The sequence below is a fragment of the Muntiacus reevesi genome, chromosome 4, assembly GCF_963930625.1.
Source record: "Muntiacus reevesi chromosome 4, mMunRee1.1, whole genome shotgun sequence".
NCBI lineage: Eukaryota > Metazoa > Chordata > Mammalia > Artiodactyla > Cervidae > Muntiacus > Muntiacus reevesi.
In genome coordinates this window covers 146,713,696-146,731,696 of record NC_089252.1, presented here as the reverse complement: position 1 = coordinate 146,731,696, position 18,001 = coordinate 146,713,696, and the positions used below count along the sequence as shown (strand labels likewise).

Sequence of the window (18,001 nt, the reverse complement as noted above, 5' to 3'; positions counted from 1 at the left end):
CAAGACCTTATTTCCCACAGTTCCAAATAAATATCCTTGTTAAAAACTTATTTTTGAAAACTTTTCCAAGGCACTATTCAGTTCAGTTCAGTTCAGTCGCTCAGTCATGTCCGACTCTTTGTGACCCCATGGGCTGCAGCTTGCCAGGCCACTCTGTCCATCACTAACTCCCATCTCATCCTCTGTCGTCCCCTTCTCCTCCTGCCTTCAGTCTTTCCCAGCATCAGGATCGTTTCAAATGAGTTAGTTCTTCGCATCAGGTGGCCAAAGTATTGGAGTTTCAGCTTCAGCATCAGTCCTTCCAATGAATATTCAGGATTGATTTCCTTTGGGATGGACTGGTCGGATCTCCTTGCTGTCCAAGAGTCTCTCAAGAGTCTTCTCCAACACCACAGTTCAAAAGCATCAATTCTTCGGTGGTCTGGACATGGAATCAGACATAGAACAACAGACTGGTTCCAAATACGAAAAGGAGTACATCAAGACTGTATATTGTCACTCTGCTTATTTAGCTTATATGCAGAGTGTATCATGAGAAACTCTGGGCTGGATGAAGAACAAGCTGGAATCAAGATTGCTGGGAGAAGTATCGATAACCTCAGATACGTAGATGACACCACCCTTATGGCAGAAAGCGAAGAACTAAAGAGCCTCTTGATGAAAGTGAAAGAGGAGAGTGAAAAAGTTGATTTAAAACTCAACATTCAGAAAACTAAGATCATGGCATCCCATCACTTCAAGGCAAATAGATGGAGAAACAATGGAAACAGTGACAGACTTTATTTTCTTGGGCTCCAAAATCACTGCAGATAGTGACTGCAGCCATGAAATTAAAAGATGCTTGCTCCTTGGAAGAAAAACTATGAACCTAGACAGCATATTAAAAAGCAGAGACATTACTTTGCCAACAAAGGTCCATCTAGTCAAAGCTATGGTTTTTCTAGTAGTTATGTATGGATGTGAGAGTTGAACTATAAAGAAAATTGAGTGCCGAAGGCACAATTGGAATAGGAAATATTTTGTTCTAAATTGCTATATGAGCACAAAATATCCCTATACATTATTTGTAACATGTAATTTGTAACTGGACAGAAATAAGTTCTTCAATATTACTGGTAGCCTAGCAGAGAAAACAGACTGAAAAACCCAAGGTTTGGTTTTATCTGAATTCACTTCTCTTTACTATATGTGGATCCTATATATGGTGACATAAAGCCCAAGCTTCCCTGAGCTGGAGTAGGTTTTCAGCACTTCTTTTCCTAAAGCATTGTAAGACTCCAACAAAAGTCCCATATATAAGAATGTATCTAATGTACTGGTGATTCTAAGAAGACCCTGACTGAAGCATGTTTTCAACTTTGCTCATTTTTTTACAACTCACATGTACAGCAGAAGTCTCACGTGAGAGTATTTCAGAATATTAGGGCTGGCAGAGGCCTTAGAGCTGACCCTGTCCATGCCCTTCATATTGCAGACACACAGTCTGGGGTCCAAGGAGGAGGAGGAGGACCTCTCCAAAGTTACAGCGCCAAAAATGGCAGAGCTCTGGCTCTCTGTAACAACTCAATATGTTTGTGATCAATTCTGAAAACTGTCAGCTAGAAAGTAAGCCTTTCCTCACTCAGTAATTTTTAGACCCATAAAGACCTGTTTACATAAAAGGTTAAAATTTTAACTGTCCATGCAGGAAAAAGACTCCCCACCCCTCCAAAAATGAAATCCAGCAGAGGGGCAGAAAACTTAAATATGGATCCCAAATTAAATATGGATGATTAAAGTGATTTTCAAATGCAAGAAGATGCATCTTCATCTCTGAATTTGTCCACCACCACCACCCTGGTGGTGCTTTACTAGGTATATGTACTCTGTATTGTGTATCTCATTTAGTCCCTACAACAGTTCATCAACCTACGAGTTATACATTATCCCCATTTTATAAGGGAGGTAATTCAGATATTAAGAAATTTGCTGAAGCAAAATTTGCTAGAAATTTGAAATTTTCTAGAAAGCAAAAAATGCCAGAATCCAAAACAAGGTAATCAGGACTAGAAAGCCCTTAAAGATAGTGTGATTCCTCGGGGGCAATCTGCTTGAATGTGAGGAGGAAGGGAGTTAGAGAGAGAAAAAGAAAAGTATTTTGTTAATGAATCATATGAAAACAGAATCTAAAAATAAAATGACTATTAATATATTTTTTTAACTTTTTATTTTGTATTGGGGTATAGCCAGTTATGGAGGAGCCTGGTAGGCTACAGTTCATGGGGTCGCAAAGAGTCGGACACCACTTCACTTCACTTCACTTCACTTCACTTCATGGCCAGTTAACAAACAATGTTCTGATAGTTTCAGGTGAGCAGGGAAGGGATTCAGCCATACATATACATGTATCCATTCTCTCCCAAACTAAATGCCTATTATTTTTCAATCACCACACTGAACTATTCCCATCCAGGTTACTAGTGACTTCTGTGTGGCTAAATCCTTGGTCATTTTTGAGTTCTCATCTTGTTTGGCCTATGACATAGGCATATGATACTGCTGATCATTCCTTCCTTGGTTTCCAGGACTTCACACTCCCAGGTTTCCTCCTAACTCAGTGACTGTTCCTTCTCAGTGTCCTTCATGGGATCTGCCTCCTCTCCCAGGGCTCAATCCTTGGTCCTCTTCTCTCCTGTTTCTATATTCATTTCCTTAGTGATCGTGCCCCATGTCATGCCTTTAGGATGGCACTTATATGTATATCTCTACCCAGATCTCTCTCCCTTGAGATCCACACTCATATCTAGCTATGTCCTGAGCATCTCCACCTCTACATGGACATCTCAACTTCTGGATTTAACATCACCAATGACAAACCCCTGATAACATCCCGTTCCAAGCCTGCCCATTCCCAACATTTTGCATCTGTTGATGGCAAAATCTTCTCTTACTCATTCAGGCTAAAAATCCTGGAAAAATGCTTGGCTTTTCTTCCCCCTCATATGTGAGCCTCCAGGAAATCATTTTTTCCATATCTTCAGAATGTAACCAACTGTAAACACTTTTTGCCATTTCCTCTACTACCACTCTGGCCTGAGTTTCCATTATCTTTCAAAGGGTTCTGCAGTAAGTTATCATCCTGCTTTTCCCTACTTTTCCTATAGTATGTTCTCAACACAACACCAGAGGGATCTTAGAAAAAGGGTAGTCAGGCCATGTCACCACTGTTTTGCACCCTATAATGGCTCCCCGTGTCAGTGTTAAAACCACGGGACCTTTTTTTTCCTCAGTTTGTTACTTTACATACTGAATAGCAAAATCAATCAGCCATGCGTATGCATATATCCCTCCCTTTTGGACTTCCTTCTCATTAGGGTCACCACAGTGCATTAAATAGAGTTCCCGTGCTATACAGTATGTTCTCATTGGTTACCTATTTTATTCATAGTATCAATAGCATATATATGTCAATCCCAGTCTCCCAGTTCCGCTCATCCTGCCCCCTTTTCCCTTTGGTATGCATGTATTTGTTCTCTATGTCTCTGTCTCTATTTCTGCTTTGCAAATAAGATCATCTATACCATTTTTCTAGATTCTACATTCTCTTCCGTTCAGTCGCTCAGTTGTGTCTGACTCTTTGCAGCCCCATGGACTGCAGCATGCCCAGCTTCCGTGTTTTTTGCTATCTCCCCGAGTTTGCTCAAACTCATGTCCACTGAGTGGATGATACAATCCAACCATCTCATCCTCTGTCGTCCCCTTTGCCTCCTGCCTTCAATCTTTCCCAGCATCGGGGTCTTTTCCAATGAGTCAGTTCTTCACATCAGGTGGCCAAATTATTGGAGCTCCAGTTTCAGCATTAGTCCTTCCAATAAATATTTAGGACTGATTTCCATCAGGATTGACTGATTTGATCTCCTTGCAGTCCAAGAGTCTCTCAAGAGTCTTCTCCAACACTACAGTTCAAAAGCATCAATTCTTTGGTGCTCAGCTTTCTCTATGGTCCAACTCTCACATCCATACATGACTCCTGGAAAAACCATAGCTTTGGCTAGATGGACCTTTGTCGGCAAAGTAACGTCTCTGCTTTTTAATATGCTGTCTAGGTTGGTCATAGCTTTTCTTCCAAGGAGCAAGTGTCTTTTAATTTCATGGCTGCAGTCACCATCTGCAGTGATTTTGGAGCCCAAGAAAATAAAGTCTGTCACTGTTTCCATTGTTTCCCCATCTATTTGCCATGAAGTGGTGGGACTGGATGCCATGATCCTTGTTTTTTTTTTTTTGATCCTTATTTTTAAATGTTGAGTTTTAAGCCAGCTTTTTTACTTTCCTCATATGTGTGTTACTATACAATCCCTGGTGGTTCAGATGGCAAAGCGTCTGCCTACAATGTGGGAGACCTGGGTTTGATCCCTGGGTCAGGAAGGTCCCCTGGGAAAGGAAATGGCAACCCACTCCAGTACTCTTGCCTGGAAAATCCCGTGGACAGAGAATCCTGATGGGCTACAGTCCATGGGGTTGCAAAGAGTCAGACATGACTGAAGGACTTCACTTTCACTTCATACAATGTTTTTATTTCTCTTTCACTTACTTCACTCTCTATGGCACTCTCTATAGAACCCCAGGGCTTTATAGTAGCTTATATGAAGCCACAAGATCTGGCTTCCATTGCCTCTCCAGCCCTCACCTCCTACTGTTCATCTCTTCCAGTCAAGCTCTCTGCCTGCTCTCCTTCCAGGATCACTAAACCCTCACCTTTGCCTGGAGGGGGCGTCGGTTGCAGCTTCTCAGTGTTCTGGGTCCGCTCTTCTCCCGGGGTCCTGACTAGCCCCTCAGGACCGTCAGCTCTGTTCACATCTCACTTAACATTAAGGCTCACCTGACCGTCTTGCTTACATTGCAACCTCCTCCCACACTCTCCCCTCCCAGCACCCTCATTCCACTTTGCTCTGATTTTCTATAGTTTACATATGTTCATTGTTTATCTTTCCTCCCCATCCTGCTCTAGAACATTCACTCCATGACACAGAGACCTGTTTTGTTCACATACTTATTTCCAAGCAGCTAGAAACTCTGCTGAATATATATTTGTGGAATAAATTTTAAAATGGGAAAGCACTGCTAATGAAGACTAAAATGTCTAACAGCAAACTAAAGTGCTGATTATTCCAAATTTCAGAATGCCTTGCTACACAATAGGTGCTCAGTAAGCATTTGATGAATGAAGGAGTTATGTACTGTAATTTGAAAAGGAATCTCTGCACACATTTCCACAGCATCCATTTTGTGTACATGAGTTGGAGTGTATCTTGAGTTCTGCCTATTCAGTAGCTGAAACTCATTTTGCCGTTTTCTACTTCAGGAAAAAGTCCTTTAACATATTCTTCTACTATTCAGTAGAATATTTCTTTTTTAAATTAAAGTACAGTTGATTTACAATGTTGTGTTAGTTTCAGGTATAAAGTGATTGTTTTATATGTGTGTATATATATATTTATTTATTTATTTATTTATTTATTTATTTCAGATTGTTTTCCCTTACAGGCTCTTGCAACATATTGAGTATAATTCCCTGTACTGTACAGTAGGTCCTTGTTGGTTATCCATTTTGTATATAGTGAAAGTGTTAGTCGCTCAGTCCTGTCCGGCTCTTTGCCACCCCATGGACTATAGCCCACCACGATCCTCTGTCCATGGAATTCTCCCGGCAAGAATACTAGAGTGGGTAGCCATTCCCTTCTCCAGGGGATCTTCCCAACCCAGGGATCAAATCCAGGTCTCCTGTACTGCAGGCAGATTCTTTACCGTAGTGTGTACATGTTAATCCCAAACTTCTAATTTGTCCCTCCTCTCCCTTCCCCTTTGGTAACCATAAGTTTCTATGTCTGTGTCTGAGTATTTCCATAAATTCTATCACTCAGAGGTGGCTGAGGAATTTAAGAACTAGGATAACATGATGAAAGGGTTGCAGGAAGGGGAACCCCTTCCAGCGCCCAGGAGTGGGCACTTGTCTAACACTGAGAAATGAATCATCCAAGGAGACACGCATACTTATTATTGAAAGGTAGGGTCTGGCTGCTCGCTGCCCAAAAGTCAATAAACAGGCCCAGTTGCTGGAAAGGAAAGTTTGCTTTATTTCAGATGCCGGCAACTGGGGGGAGGGCAGACATCTGTTCAAAGGAAGGCTGATTCCTCCTGACAAGCAGGGGGTAGGAGCTTTTATACAGAGTAGGGAGGGGGGTTGGCTACATACAGAAACAGCATAGTGAGCTCTGAGAGTCATCTTCAGATTGGTCACTGGTAGTCTGACTAGCATCATCTTGATTGTTTTAGGTACAGTTAATCTTCACTTCCAGAGTGTGTTCCCATTTCTTTGAGAACAGTTCTTGGAATTGTGGCAGCTCATGTCCTGGGTACAGTCTTGTCATCTTATAGTTAACTTTTCCACCTGGGGTTTCAGTATCTGTAAGACAGCTCACAGGATATGTCTCAGAATATTATCCGTAGTCCTTGAGAAGAAACTAAAGGTCCTTGACTATGCTTCGTGACTACATTATTATTATTTGATCTCCTTTGACTGTTTTCCTTTGTTTCTGCATTTCTCACTTCTCTGATGAAACTTATTCTTTGCTAAAGTTTTCCACAGACAACAGGCAGGCAGAGGACATGCCTGGGGGGAAGGACCATAGGGTCATGCTCTGTTTCATGCTGACGGAGCAAGAGGTTTTATTGAGAAGGGCTGCCTGGGCAGAGAGCAGGAGGGTAAGGGCACCCAGGAGGTCTGCTCTGCCACATGGCTCACAGTCCCGGATTTTATAGTAATGGGATTAGTTTCTGACTCAGGGTCCTTCCTGGTGGTGCACACATCACTCACTCAGGATGGATTCCAGCAAGGAGGATCCTGGGAGGTTGGTAGGACACGTGGCATCTCCTTTTGAACTTTCCAGAATTCTCTGGGTTGGTAGTGGCTTTTTAGTTCCCTGTTCCTTACCAGGACCTCCTGTCATAGTGTAACTCACATGAATGGTTATTATGGTTCCTGGCCAGGGTGGGCGGTTCCAGTCAGTATTTCCCTTAACACCTCCCAACTCAGAGATTGCATACTCAAGATGCTTCTTGGTAATCGTCTCTTTCTTCTGTAATTAGTCCCTGCTGAGATTCTTTGCCAACTAGCTGGGGCTTTCCTTGTGGCTCAGTTGGTTAAGAATCAACCTGCAATGTGGGAGACCCAGGTTCTATCTCTGGGTGAGAGAGATCCCCTGGAGAAGGAAATGCCAAACCACTGCAGTATTTTTGCCTGGAAAATCCCATGGATGAAGGAGCCTAGCCGGCTACAGTCCACTGGGGTCAGACACAACTGAAGCAACTTAGCACGAGTGGGCGTAGGCATGCGCAGGAGGCCTAACAGGGTCCAGAAAAGGAGGCAAAATTTGGGGTGAATTTTGAATGTGGGGGATGCAGAATGTGTCACTTTCTTCTGATTGGTTGTTGGTGAGATAATAGGGCGGTGCTCCAGGAATCTTGTGCTCAACCTGGGTAGGGGCCTTGGTTCTGCAGAACTCAGGGATACTGTTAGGCATATTCCTTGAGTAGGAACCAGGCTCCAAGGCTGTACCACCACTAGACTTCTCCTATTTCTGCTTTTCCTTCCTTCCCTAATAAGCAGCTGTTTGAATCGGCCCTTTGGAGTTCAGGGAAGATCAAGGAGGCTGAATGAAGCCTATATCCTATAAACAAGTAAACAAATGAAATAAAGGATGCTTCTGAGAAATAAATCGTTGCATGGACAGTCAAGTGATATTGGGCAGGACCTTGCAGGTCCTTCCCAGTTTCAAAAGCCCCTCCATGTCCCCTGTATCTTATTTGTAGAAAACAGAAAAAAGTCTCCCAGGCCTTCCTTGAGTGCCAAAGAACAAGCCCAAGCAGTTACTGATTAGGAAAATAGGGTCACAGGACACCTAGATCTTCCTGAAGCATAATCATAACAACCTGATGCATTATCTTTGAGTTGTTCTTGAAAACTAAGACCCCCCACTCAGGAGGATGTAACTACAAGTCCACCACAAGCACACAGACTCCAGACTGGTTGGAACCAGAAGGCTGAGATTCTGGAAACATCACCCTGTTACCTCACCACGAACCAATGAGGAGAAGGTCTGGGAGCTGGTCAAGCAACTATGACCCTTTTCGCTAACAGTCTTGCCTGAAAGTGATTGGAGGGTTCTGGTATTTTGTGCACCTGACATTAACTTGCTTTGAGCCTTTGCAATAAATCTTTTCTGCTCCAAACTCCCAGGTTCTGGATTCAGTGTGCCAGGGACACAGGAACTTGGGTTCCATAACAAAGAGTCGTATACTTAGGGTGAGGCAGTGCAAGGCGGTGAGGTCCTAACTTCGCTCCAGATGTGTGATCCGAAACTAGTTTAATTACTCTAAACCCTAGTTTCTTTATCTGTAAAAACGGGGCTAAGGCACAGCATTTGTCTATGGATGACATGTGATTAACACTGTCTGAAAAACAAACAACTCTGCTTAGTAAGCAACTGAAAAGTAAAAACTATTATATGCACGTGTGCTTATCCTGCCAGACTCTTTGAGACCCCAAGTACTGTAGCCCACCAGGCTCCTCTGTCCATGGGATTCTCCAGGCAAGAATACTGGAGTGGGTTGCCATTTCCTACTCCAGCGGATCATCCCCACCCAGGGATCAAACCTGCTCATCTTGCCTCTCCTGCATTGGCAGGAGGATTCTTTACCACTAGCGCCACCTGGGAACTCGGGGTTAGCATTATAATGAATTTGGGGCGGGGGAAAGACTGCTTTTGCACCAGTAGGAAGGAGCTTGCTGTTTGGAACCAAACGGTTCATTTAAAAGGCAGTAGGAAAACAAGGAAAGAAAAGCAACAAAAAAGGTGAGATGCAAGATTTCAAGTTGGTTTGTGGTGATTAGGACCTGGAATGGGGAACCTTAGGCCTTCCCTCTTGGAAGTGCCTCAACTGCGAGAGCTGCGGGCGCCGCGATTCCCCGCGCTGGAGGCAGCCGGATCGTGTGGGAGGTCCTGACTGGGGGCTGTGCGGCTGGGACTGGCTGAAGGCCACCTAGGTCGCCCTCCAGTCCAGGGTCGGGGGTCCGGAGCCCCGGGGCCGGGCGGGCAGCGAGAGGAGCCGCGCCCGGAGGGCTCCGCATCCGCGCCTTCCTCTACCTGGCGCCCCTCCTCACTTACGCGTCGCCCACTGCCGTCCCCACCCTTCGCCTCGCTTCTCCTTCCAGTCGCCGAGTGCATCCTCTTCCTCACCCCGCCGGCCCATTCCTCGGCCCCGGATGCCTCCTCCCCTTCCTGGTTCTTCTGTCCTGTTCCGTAGAGTTTGGCTTGAACTTTTGAACCCACCAATGAGCGCCGTGCGCCCCTCCGCTCTCCGCCCGGAGGGTAAAAGCCGGCCGCGGGCTGGGAGGCGGGGCGGCGGAGGCCGGGGCGGGGCCGGGTGCCCGCCCTCCTGACACGTGGCCCGGGTAGGGGTTTATAGGATGCCTCCCGGCCCCGGGCCTCTCACTACTTCTCCCCCGGACTCCTTAGTAGTCTGTCAGTGGGAGATCTTCACGGCCGTCCCCTCACCTGTTCCAGCCCCGCAGAACCGTTCAAGTCCCCGTCATGGTGAGTGGGGGTCCCCGGGCGGTGGTGTGGGGGCAGACTGCGGAGTCCGAAGGGGCGTTGGGACCCCAGTGCGAGCGCAGCCACGTCCACGCCTCCGGGCACACTGGTTTCTGGTGGCCAGGTTGGGAGAGTCGAGTTCACCTGGCTCACTCCTCGTCGGGCTCGAAGACGCGGCCTGGGCACTGCCTGGAGTGGAAGTGGAAAAGCCACTTGATCCTAGAGAGGGGCCATTCAGAGATTCCTGCGGGGCCGCTACTGCCCCAGGAAGGTCCGAGAACCTTCGCACCGGCTCCCAAGGACTTGTGAAAGCTCAAATCCCTCCCATTTCCTGAAATGACCTCACCTTCCCACAGCCTTACGCAAAGGACCCCTGGAGCATCTCGTGGGCTCCAGCATAGTAGGTGCAGAGGTTTCCCGGCGACCCCTCCCCTGTGCCCTGTGACTGGCTGCTGAGTCACCTGTGGCCAGACTCTGGGAGGAGTTTCCAGTTGCACCATCCTCACCTGTGGCCGGGATGGCGGGGGTGGGGTGGGCGGAGGGAGCTCTTGGAATTGCGCCAATCCACATGAAGGATGAAGGCAGGCTCCTCCTTTGAAGGAAATCACTATCATGTTGTTTAATCCTGTGTTTCTAGTGTTAATTTAGTGGGGTGTTTAATGGCTGAAATTTTCTTACAGGTTTTAAAAAGTCCATAAAAGAGACATTTACTTATAAAGTCACAGAGTATTCTTAACAAAGTATTCTTGGTCTTACAGAAACATGAAATTACACACAACTTGAATATTTTCTATTTAGCTTCCAGAGGTTTTGGAAACAAGTATCTTAGGAAACATCCGTTGGAGGTCTACCTAAAGCAGGCCATGAGTATCAAATGTTTCAAAATATCTTTTTTTAAAAAAGGAATATAGTGAATAAATAGTTACCCTTTTTAGGGACCACCATACTTATCAAAAGGATATCTGACTGACACTTGCTTGAGTGCTTTTTACAAAGCCAGACCAAAGGACACTGGTAAATGTGTTATTGAGAAAATAGTGGGAGTGTTTAAAGGGCAGGAGATCAGCAGCAGCAGCAAACCTATTAAGACATACACTGGTTAGACTGGTATTTTACAAAGGACAGGTGCTGATTATCCCGTTAAGGCTAGACTAAGTGACTCCATCACCAGTATCTCACTTCATCTCCCAAGTGGCCAGGGAAGAGTGGAGGGCAAGCAGTGGCCCCATCTAAGCCATACTGTTGCACAATATGAAGTTTTTGAACTCAAAAGGCTTCATTAGAAGTGCTTCATTAGGATGGCAGGGTCTTCTCAGATATTTTATCTCCTTGGGACCTGGGACTGTCATGGGCAAATACCTGGTTCTTTCCTGGTTTCTAGGCCTGTGGAATGTCCAAAGTCCAGTTAAAGGTAAACACAATGCAGTGGTAAAAAGTCATGGGTTCATCAGAGCAAACTCCCCTTTCGCCCACAGCCTTAGAGCTCAGCAAGTAGATGCAGGTAATAGTGAACTTGCTGATGAGGTCAGCAGAGCATAATTGCTTTATGGGGAGTATGGTGAGAAGGAGGGAAGCATAAGTCAAAGGTTATGAGCAATTGGAGGTTTTGTCTTGGGGTTATGAGACTAGGCCCTTTGACGTCTTAGGCGATGTTGAATTTTCTTTAGATTCCTATTGTTGTTCAGGTGGTAAGTCGTGTCTGACTCTTTGCAACCCTACCGACTGCAAAATGCCAGGCTTTCCAGTCGTTCCCTGTCTCCTGGAGTTTGTTCAAACTCGTGTTCCTTGAGTCGATGATGCTATCTAAACATCACACCCTCTGCCACCCCCTTCTCCTTTTACCTTCAATCCTTCCCAGCATCAGGGTCTTTTCAAATGGGTTGGCTCTTTGCCTCAAGTGGCCAAAGTATTGGAGCTGCATCATCAGTCCTTCCAATGAATAGTCACCGTTAATTTCCTTGAGGATTGACTGGTTTGATCTTGCAGTCCAAAGGACTCTTCTCCAGCCCCACAATTCAGAAACATCGATTCTTCCATGCTCAGCCTTCTTTACAGTCCAACTCTCACATCCATACATGACCATTGGAAAAATCATAGTTTTGACTATACAGGCCTTCGTTGGAAAAATGATGTCTGCTTTTTAATATGCTGTCTAGTTTTGTCATAGCTTTCCTTCTAAGAAGCAAGCATCTTTTAATTTCATGGCTGCAGTCACCATCTGCAGTGATTATGGAGCACAAGAAAATAAAACCTGTCACTGTTTCCACATTTTCCCCATCTATTTACCATCAACTGATGGGACCAGATGCCAGCTTTTTCATTCCTCTTTCACCCTCATCAAGAGGTTCTTTTCTTTAGTTCCCCTTCACTTTCTGCCATTAGAGTGGTATCATCTGAGGTTACTGATAGTTCTCCTGGGAGGCTTGATTCCAGCTTGTGATTCATCCAGCCTAGCATTTCGCATGATGTATTCTGCATAGACGTTAAATAAGTAGGGTGATAATATACAGCCTTGATGTACTCCTATCCCAATTTTGAACCAGTCCATTGTTTTATGTCTGTTTCTAGCTGTTACTTCTTGACCTGCATACAGGTTTCTCAAGAGACAGGTAAGGTGGATGGAATTCCAGTCTCCTTAGGAATTTCCCAGTTTGTTGTGATCCACACAGTCAAAGGCTTTAAAGTCCTATTAGCAGCTTTCAGAACCCTGAAACTCTCTCATTTGGAGAAAATGTAATAGGAGATATTTGATATGGATACTTGAAAGACTGCTGTCTCAACCAGCTAATTTGATTTATGATGGAAATACAATAAAAATCCTGTTTGTTTTCCTCCTAAGTCTGTGGGTTTAGATTCTATGTTCACTGCCTCATTTTACCAAGCAGGAATGAGTTTGGTACCTTATAAATTACCTTGTTCAGCAAGTAAAGGAAAACAAACGCTTGCCTAAGGTCGTTAAATTTATGAAATTATAGACTCTTCTTCCACAATGCCAGAGAGAGAAAAGCTGATTTCTTAAACTATTAGTGAAGTCTTGGTGACACCTCTAGCTTTTGTTAACCATCTCCATCCGCCTACCCTCTCCCACTCTCCCCTCAAGGTGTGTGGACAGTGAAGGAAAATGTTTTTCCCTAAGATTAAATACTTCCACAGGGATAACAGGATGCCTTTGACCACAGTCTTTAAAGTCCAGGTAACTGCTGCTTACCTGGTGTTTTCTCCATGAGTCATACAACTGTAGTTTGCTGGTTTAAGCTGGTTTTTAAAGGGAGAGGCAGAAGCTGTTTAAAGAATAGAAAGAAAGAAAGAAAGAAAAAAAAAAAAGAATAGAAAGAAAGAAGGATGGGAATGAGCTGTAGTTACATAGTCACACAGGGAATGATTCAGAGCTGGAAGGAGGAATTTTGCATGCCTCTAAGGAATTAGCAGGCATATTTCCCAGGAGTTGGGGAAAATCTATTGCTAGAGTAGCTTGTGTCATTTCTGAAGGTAGAAACCTGACCATGAATATCTGATGTGCCAGTAAAGCGAAAGTATGGTCTCTGGCCTTGTGTAGTAGTTCATTAACTTATCTGTGGTTTTCCAAAGCATTTTCTCTGAATTGGCCTGTTTGTGAAATAGTGCCTGGGCAGGCTTGGCCTCCAGAAAGGTGCTGTTCTGTCTTGAAGATTAATAGTCATTTCCGTGTGAATCATTCCCAAATGTCCCATCCGATGTGTCAGATTCTGACACTTCCTTTCTTCCTTCCCACAGCGTGAGTGCATCTCCATCCACGTTGGCCAGGCTGGTGTCCAGATCGGCAATGCCTGCTGGGAGCTCTACTGCCTGGAACATGGCATCCAGCCTGATGGCCAGATGCCAAGTGACAAGACTATTGGGGGAGGAGACGACTCCTTCAACACCTTCTTCAGTGAGACAGGCGCTGGCAAGCATGTGCCCAGGGCAGTGTTTGTAGACCTGGAACCCACAGTCATTGGTGAGTTGACCTCAGTAACCCCATAGATCCCTGGGATCTAGAATAGGAGGTGTGTCCTGGGAGTTCTACTGATGCCCTGAGATAGACCAGACTTGTGTGGGTTGTTAGTGATGGGTGGCTGCTTCATTTTCCTTTTCCAGATGAGGTTCGCACTGGCACCTACCGCCAGCTCTTCCACCCTGAGCAACTTATCTCAGGCAAAGAAGATGCTGCCAATAACTATGCCCGAGGTCACTACACCATTGGCAAGGAGATCATTGACCTCGTCTTGGACCGAGTTCGAAAACTGGTAAACAAAGAACTTTGTAAAATAGGATGAGGGTTTTCTCTTAGAGCTTTGAGAGACCAGACTGTGAGAATCATTCTTTGGGCACTAGAATGAGCTTTATACTGCCCACTATGACTTGACTTCTAAACCAAATGGTCCTGTGCTATGGAAGAACTTTTTGAGGCTGAAGTAAGTGCTGTTTGGCCTCTTCCTGTGTCTTCTAAGGCAGATTTGTGCAATTGCTCACTCATGAGGGCAGTTTACCTGAAGTTGAGTTAATACCAGGAAGCCTTAACAGTTTTACTGACACTTAGGCCCATTAAACATCCTTGTTCATCTTAATCAGGCAGCTTCCTGGCTCCAAGCTGTGGCATCCCTTTTTAGGTCATCTTAGTCACAGTGGTATGTGGCTGACTCTGAATGTAACTAATTGATCAAATTCATAAAAATTGGAGAGCTACCCTATGTTGCTACACAAAGTTACAGCAAAAGAAGCCGATGAAATACCAACTAGAGACAGCTGCCATTGGATAATTCCAGCAACCCTGGGAGTGGAGTCAAGGGACCTCCCTTGTTAGGGAAGCAAGTATAAGTCACTGGAACTTTGAAAGTATTAAGATATAACCACAAAAGCAGTACCCTTGTTTTTCTACTAGAGCTCAGGGCAGTGTAGACTAGCCTTGAGGCAGAAAAATCTAAGGTAACTGTGTTCACATCGGTAAGGTTGATAAGGGTTCTGTTCAGATCATTTTAATTAAGAGTCTGGCAATCAGATGACTCTGCTGCTTAGGCATCTGGGCAACTTGTAAGTAATTAACTAAAATCAAGAATGAAGGCCTGGGTGGAATAGCTTGTCAGGAAATTCATATAACACTAAGGCTGGCAACAACAGGTCTATTTTCAAAAGAATGGCCTTACATCCTTCTTGGCTTCATAGTTTTTCAAATGTTTATTATAGTCTTCGCAACACAATTGGGCTAATGGTTCCCCTGTTTGCAAGTGAACCTTCAGTTACAAGTACTGACTTGGAAATCAGGACCTGCCTTCAGTCAGTTCAGTTCAGTTCAGTTCAGTCGCTCAGTCGTGTCCGACTCTTTGGGACCCCATGAATCGCAGCACACCAGGTCTCCCTGTCCGTCACAAACCCCCGGAGTCTCCCCAAACTCATGCCCATCGAGTCGGTGATGCCATCCTGCCATCTCATCCTCTGTTGTCCCCTTCTCTTCCTGCCCCCAATCCCTCCCAGCATCAGGGTCAGGGACAAATAAACTAGTGAAAGTCTTTGAGGGTTCTGGAGTGAAGTTCATTAAGCACCAGAACAGTTGCATTTGTTCCTGTGTGATTACTATGTCCACAAGAGTCTTAATGGGTGGAGACTGGTAAACTAGAGTCTGCCCCTTGCACTGATCTCATTCAGAGGGTGGACCCATAGAAGTGACTAAGGGCTTAGTAGCGAATGTCCACAAATCTTGGAGCACCTTAAAGTGAAAATTGTCCAGAGAATACTCTTTTAGGTTAAGATCATCCTCACACCCAATAGCAGTTTGTTAGCCAGAAGAGCTCAAGTAAGTGCTGGAAAGTTCTGGTGACAAAAGGACCTGGATTTGTGACAGTGAATCACCTTTCCCGGAATGAACAGACTTTCTGCTAACTAGTGCTGACTGTGCCAGACAGTGTTCCAGTACTCATTTAATTCCCAACAACCGGAAGCAGATTACTATTCTCCTCAGTTAATAAATGAGAACACTGAGATTGTGGAATGAATTTGGTCAAAGGCACATGGCAAGGAACTGGTAGAGCCAGACCCAGCCTTACCCTAGTGCCAGGTACTGAATCTTCACTCTTCTGTTGTATTGCAGCTCAGAAAGCAGCTGCCAGAATTTTTGTAAGACATCCTTTGTATGGGGCTGGTGTGGTCTCAGGCCTGCTGTTGGTAGCTCTCCAACTGCTAAGAGGTCGCCTTTGCTCTGTGGTCATGTCAAGGGCAGCAGAGGTGAGCCTCCCAGTCACCAAAACTTGGACCCTGCATCCATTCCAGACTTCATGATTCCTGTGTCTGCAGAAATGAAAATAATTCATTTAAAATAGCCTTTTCACAGATCCCCTCCCTCCAGGCCCCAAGAGTTGATTGTGAAGTTTCTCTCAATCACTTAGCACTTAAAAAGCTCTTTAGGTCTGCTTTCTAAGCAAATATGGTTCAGAAGTTTTCTGGGAAAAAAAAAAGTTTTCTGTTTTTTTTTTTTTTTTTAAGATGTTGATCAGTGTGGTTATGGATGCAAAGAAGTCACTCCAGCTGTCCCGAAGGGTAAAATTAAACCTTTTTTCTTTTTCAGGCTGACCAGTGCACGGGTCTTCAGGGCTTCCTGGTTTTCCACAGCTTTGGTGGGGGAACTGGTTCTGGGTTCACCTCCCTGCTGATGGAACGTCTCTCTGTCGATTATGGCAAGAAGTCCAAGCTGGAGTTCTCCATTTACCCAGCCCCCCAGGTTTCCACAGCTGTCGTTGAGCCCTACAACTCCATCCTCACCACCCACACCACCCTGGAGCACTCTGATTGTGCCTTCATGGTAGACAATGAGGCCATCTATGACATCTGTCGTAGAAACCTCGACATTGAGCGCCCAACATACACAAATCTTAACCGCCTCATGAGCCAGATAGTGTCCTCCATCACAGCTTCCCTGAGGTTTGATGGAGCCCTGAATGTGGATCTGACAGAGTTCCAGACCAACCTGGTGCCCTATCCCCGCATCCACTTCCCTCTGGCCACATATGCCCCTGTCATCTCTGCTGAGAAAGCCTACCATGAACAGCTCTCTGTAGCAGAGATCACCAATGCTTGCTTTGAGCCAGCCAACCAGATGGTGAAATGTGACCCTCGCCATGGTAAATACATGGCCTGCTGCCTGTTGTACCGTGGTGACGTGGTTCCCAAAGATGTCAATGCTGCCATTGCCACCATCAAGACCAAGCGCAGCATCCAGTTTGTGGACTGGTGCCCCACTGGCTTCAAGGTTGGCATTAATTACCAGCCTCCCACTGTGGTACCTGGTGGAGACCTGGCCAAAGTCCAGCGAGCTGTGTGCATGCTGAGTAACACCACAGCCATCGCTGAGGCCTGGGCTCGCCTGGACCACAAGTTTGACCTGATGTATGCCAAGCGTGCCTTTGTTCACTGGTACGTGGGTGAGGGCATGGAGGAAGGAGAGTTTTCTGAGGCCCGTGAGGACATGGCTGCCCTTGAGAAGGATTATGAGGAGGTTGGAGCTGACAGTGCTGAGGGAGATGATGAGGGTGAGGAGTATTAGCATGTCTGCTGCAGTTTCATCTTGGGGGACTGTATTGTTTGTGTTTGATGCAGCTGTCCACTGTGGCCGTATCTTGTCAATAAAGGTGATATTTCCACTTCCAAGGTCACACTGGGTCATAGTAAATATTTACTTATTGAAGGCCAGTTTGGGATGGAGGATGCTGGCAATTCTATCTGATCATTTGCTCAACATTTCAAGTGGTTTCTGTGTACTGTGCTAAGGGGTTTGTCTATTTCACTTAGACCTGAAACAATGACTGGTGATAAAATCATAAGTAAGGCAACAGGCTGAGATTCGGCCAGTGCTTTTCAAACTTTAATATGGATGTGAATCTCCTGTAGATTTTAAAAAGCAGAGCTGATTCTGTAGGTCTGAAGTGGACTTTCAACAAACAGACTGCCTTTTGAAATTTTTTCTTCTTTTTTGCCTTTGTTTTTTAAAGCTCTCAGGTTTTTTGTTTTTAATTGGAGGATAATTGTTTTACAATATTGTGTTGGTTTCTGCCATACATCAACATGAGTCAGCCATAGGTATACATAGGTCCCCTCCCTCCCACCCCATCCTACCCCTCTAGGTTGTCACAGAGTACTGGGTTTGAGCTGTCTGCATCATACAGCAAATTCCCACTGTTCTACTTATGGTAATATATGTTTCAGTGCTACTCTCTTAACTCATCCCACCCAAAGCTCCCAGGTATTCTTGTCTGCTGTGACCACATGTGGAGTAGCAAGGGGTTAGGTAACATAGCCAATAAATGGTGGAGCCATAACTCAAGTTGCCAGGCTGACTGCCGGAACTACTGCAGTCTATTTCATAA

The 18,001-nt window shown here is 45.2% G+C and overlaps 1 protein-coding gene across 4 annotated transcripts in view; it reads left to right on the top strand.

The window, feature by feature from the left end:
- LOC136167162 (tubulin alpha-1C chain) overlaps nucleotides 1-17,290 on the top strand; it is a 40,620-nt gene extending 23,330 nt beyond the window's left edge. For 2 of the 4 annotated variants that reach the window (XM_065934497.1, XM_065934496.1), the window contains exons 2-4: nucleotides 13,383-13,605; nucleotides 13,746-13,894; nucleotides 16,207-17,290. In XM_065934497.1, the coding sequence (XP_065790569.1) occupies nucleotides 13,485-13,605; nucleotides 13,746-13,894; nucleotides 16,207-17,181 (1,245 nt within the window). In that variant the 5' untranslated portion in view covers nucleotides 13,383-13,484 and the 3' untranslated portion in view covers nucleotides 17,182-17,290. Of the gene's footprint in view, nucleotides 1-8,874; nucleotides 8,892-9,499; nucleotides 9,633-13,382; nucleotides 13,606-13,745; nucleotides 13,895-16,206 lie in introns of those variants that run through there. The other 2 variants (XM_065934498.1, XM_065934495.1) reach the window with 2 other exon arrangements.
- Nucleotides 17,291-18,001: the final 711 nt, after the last annotated feature.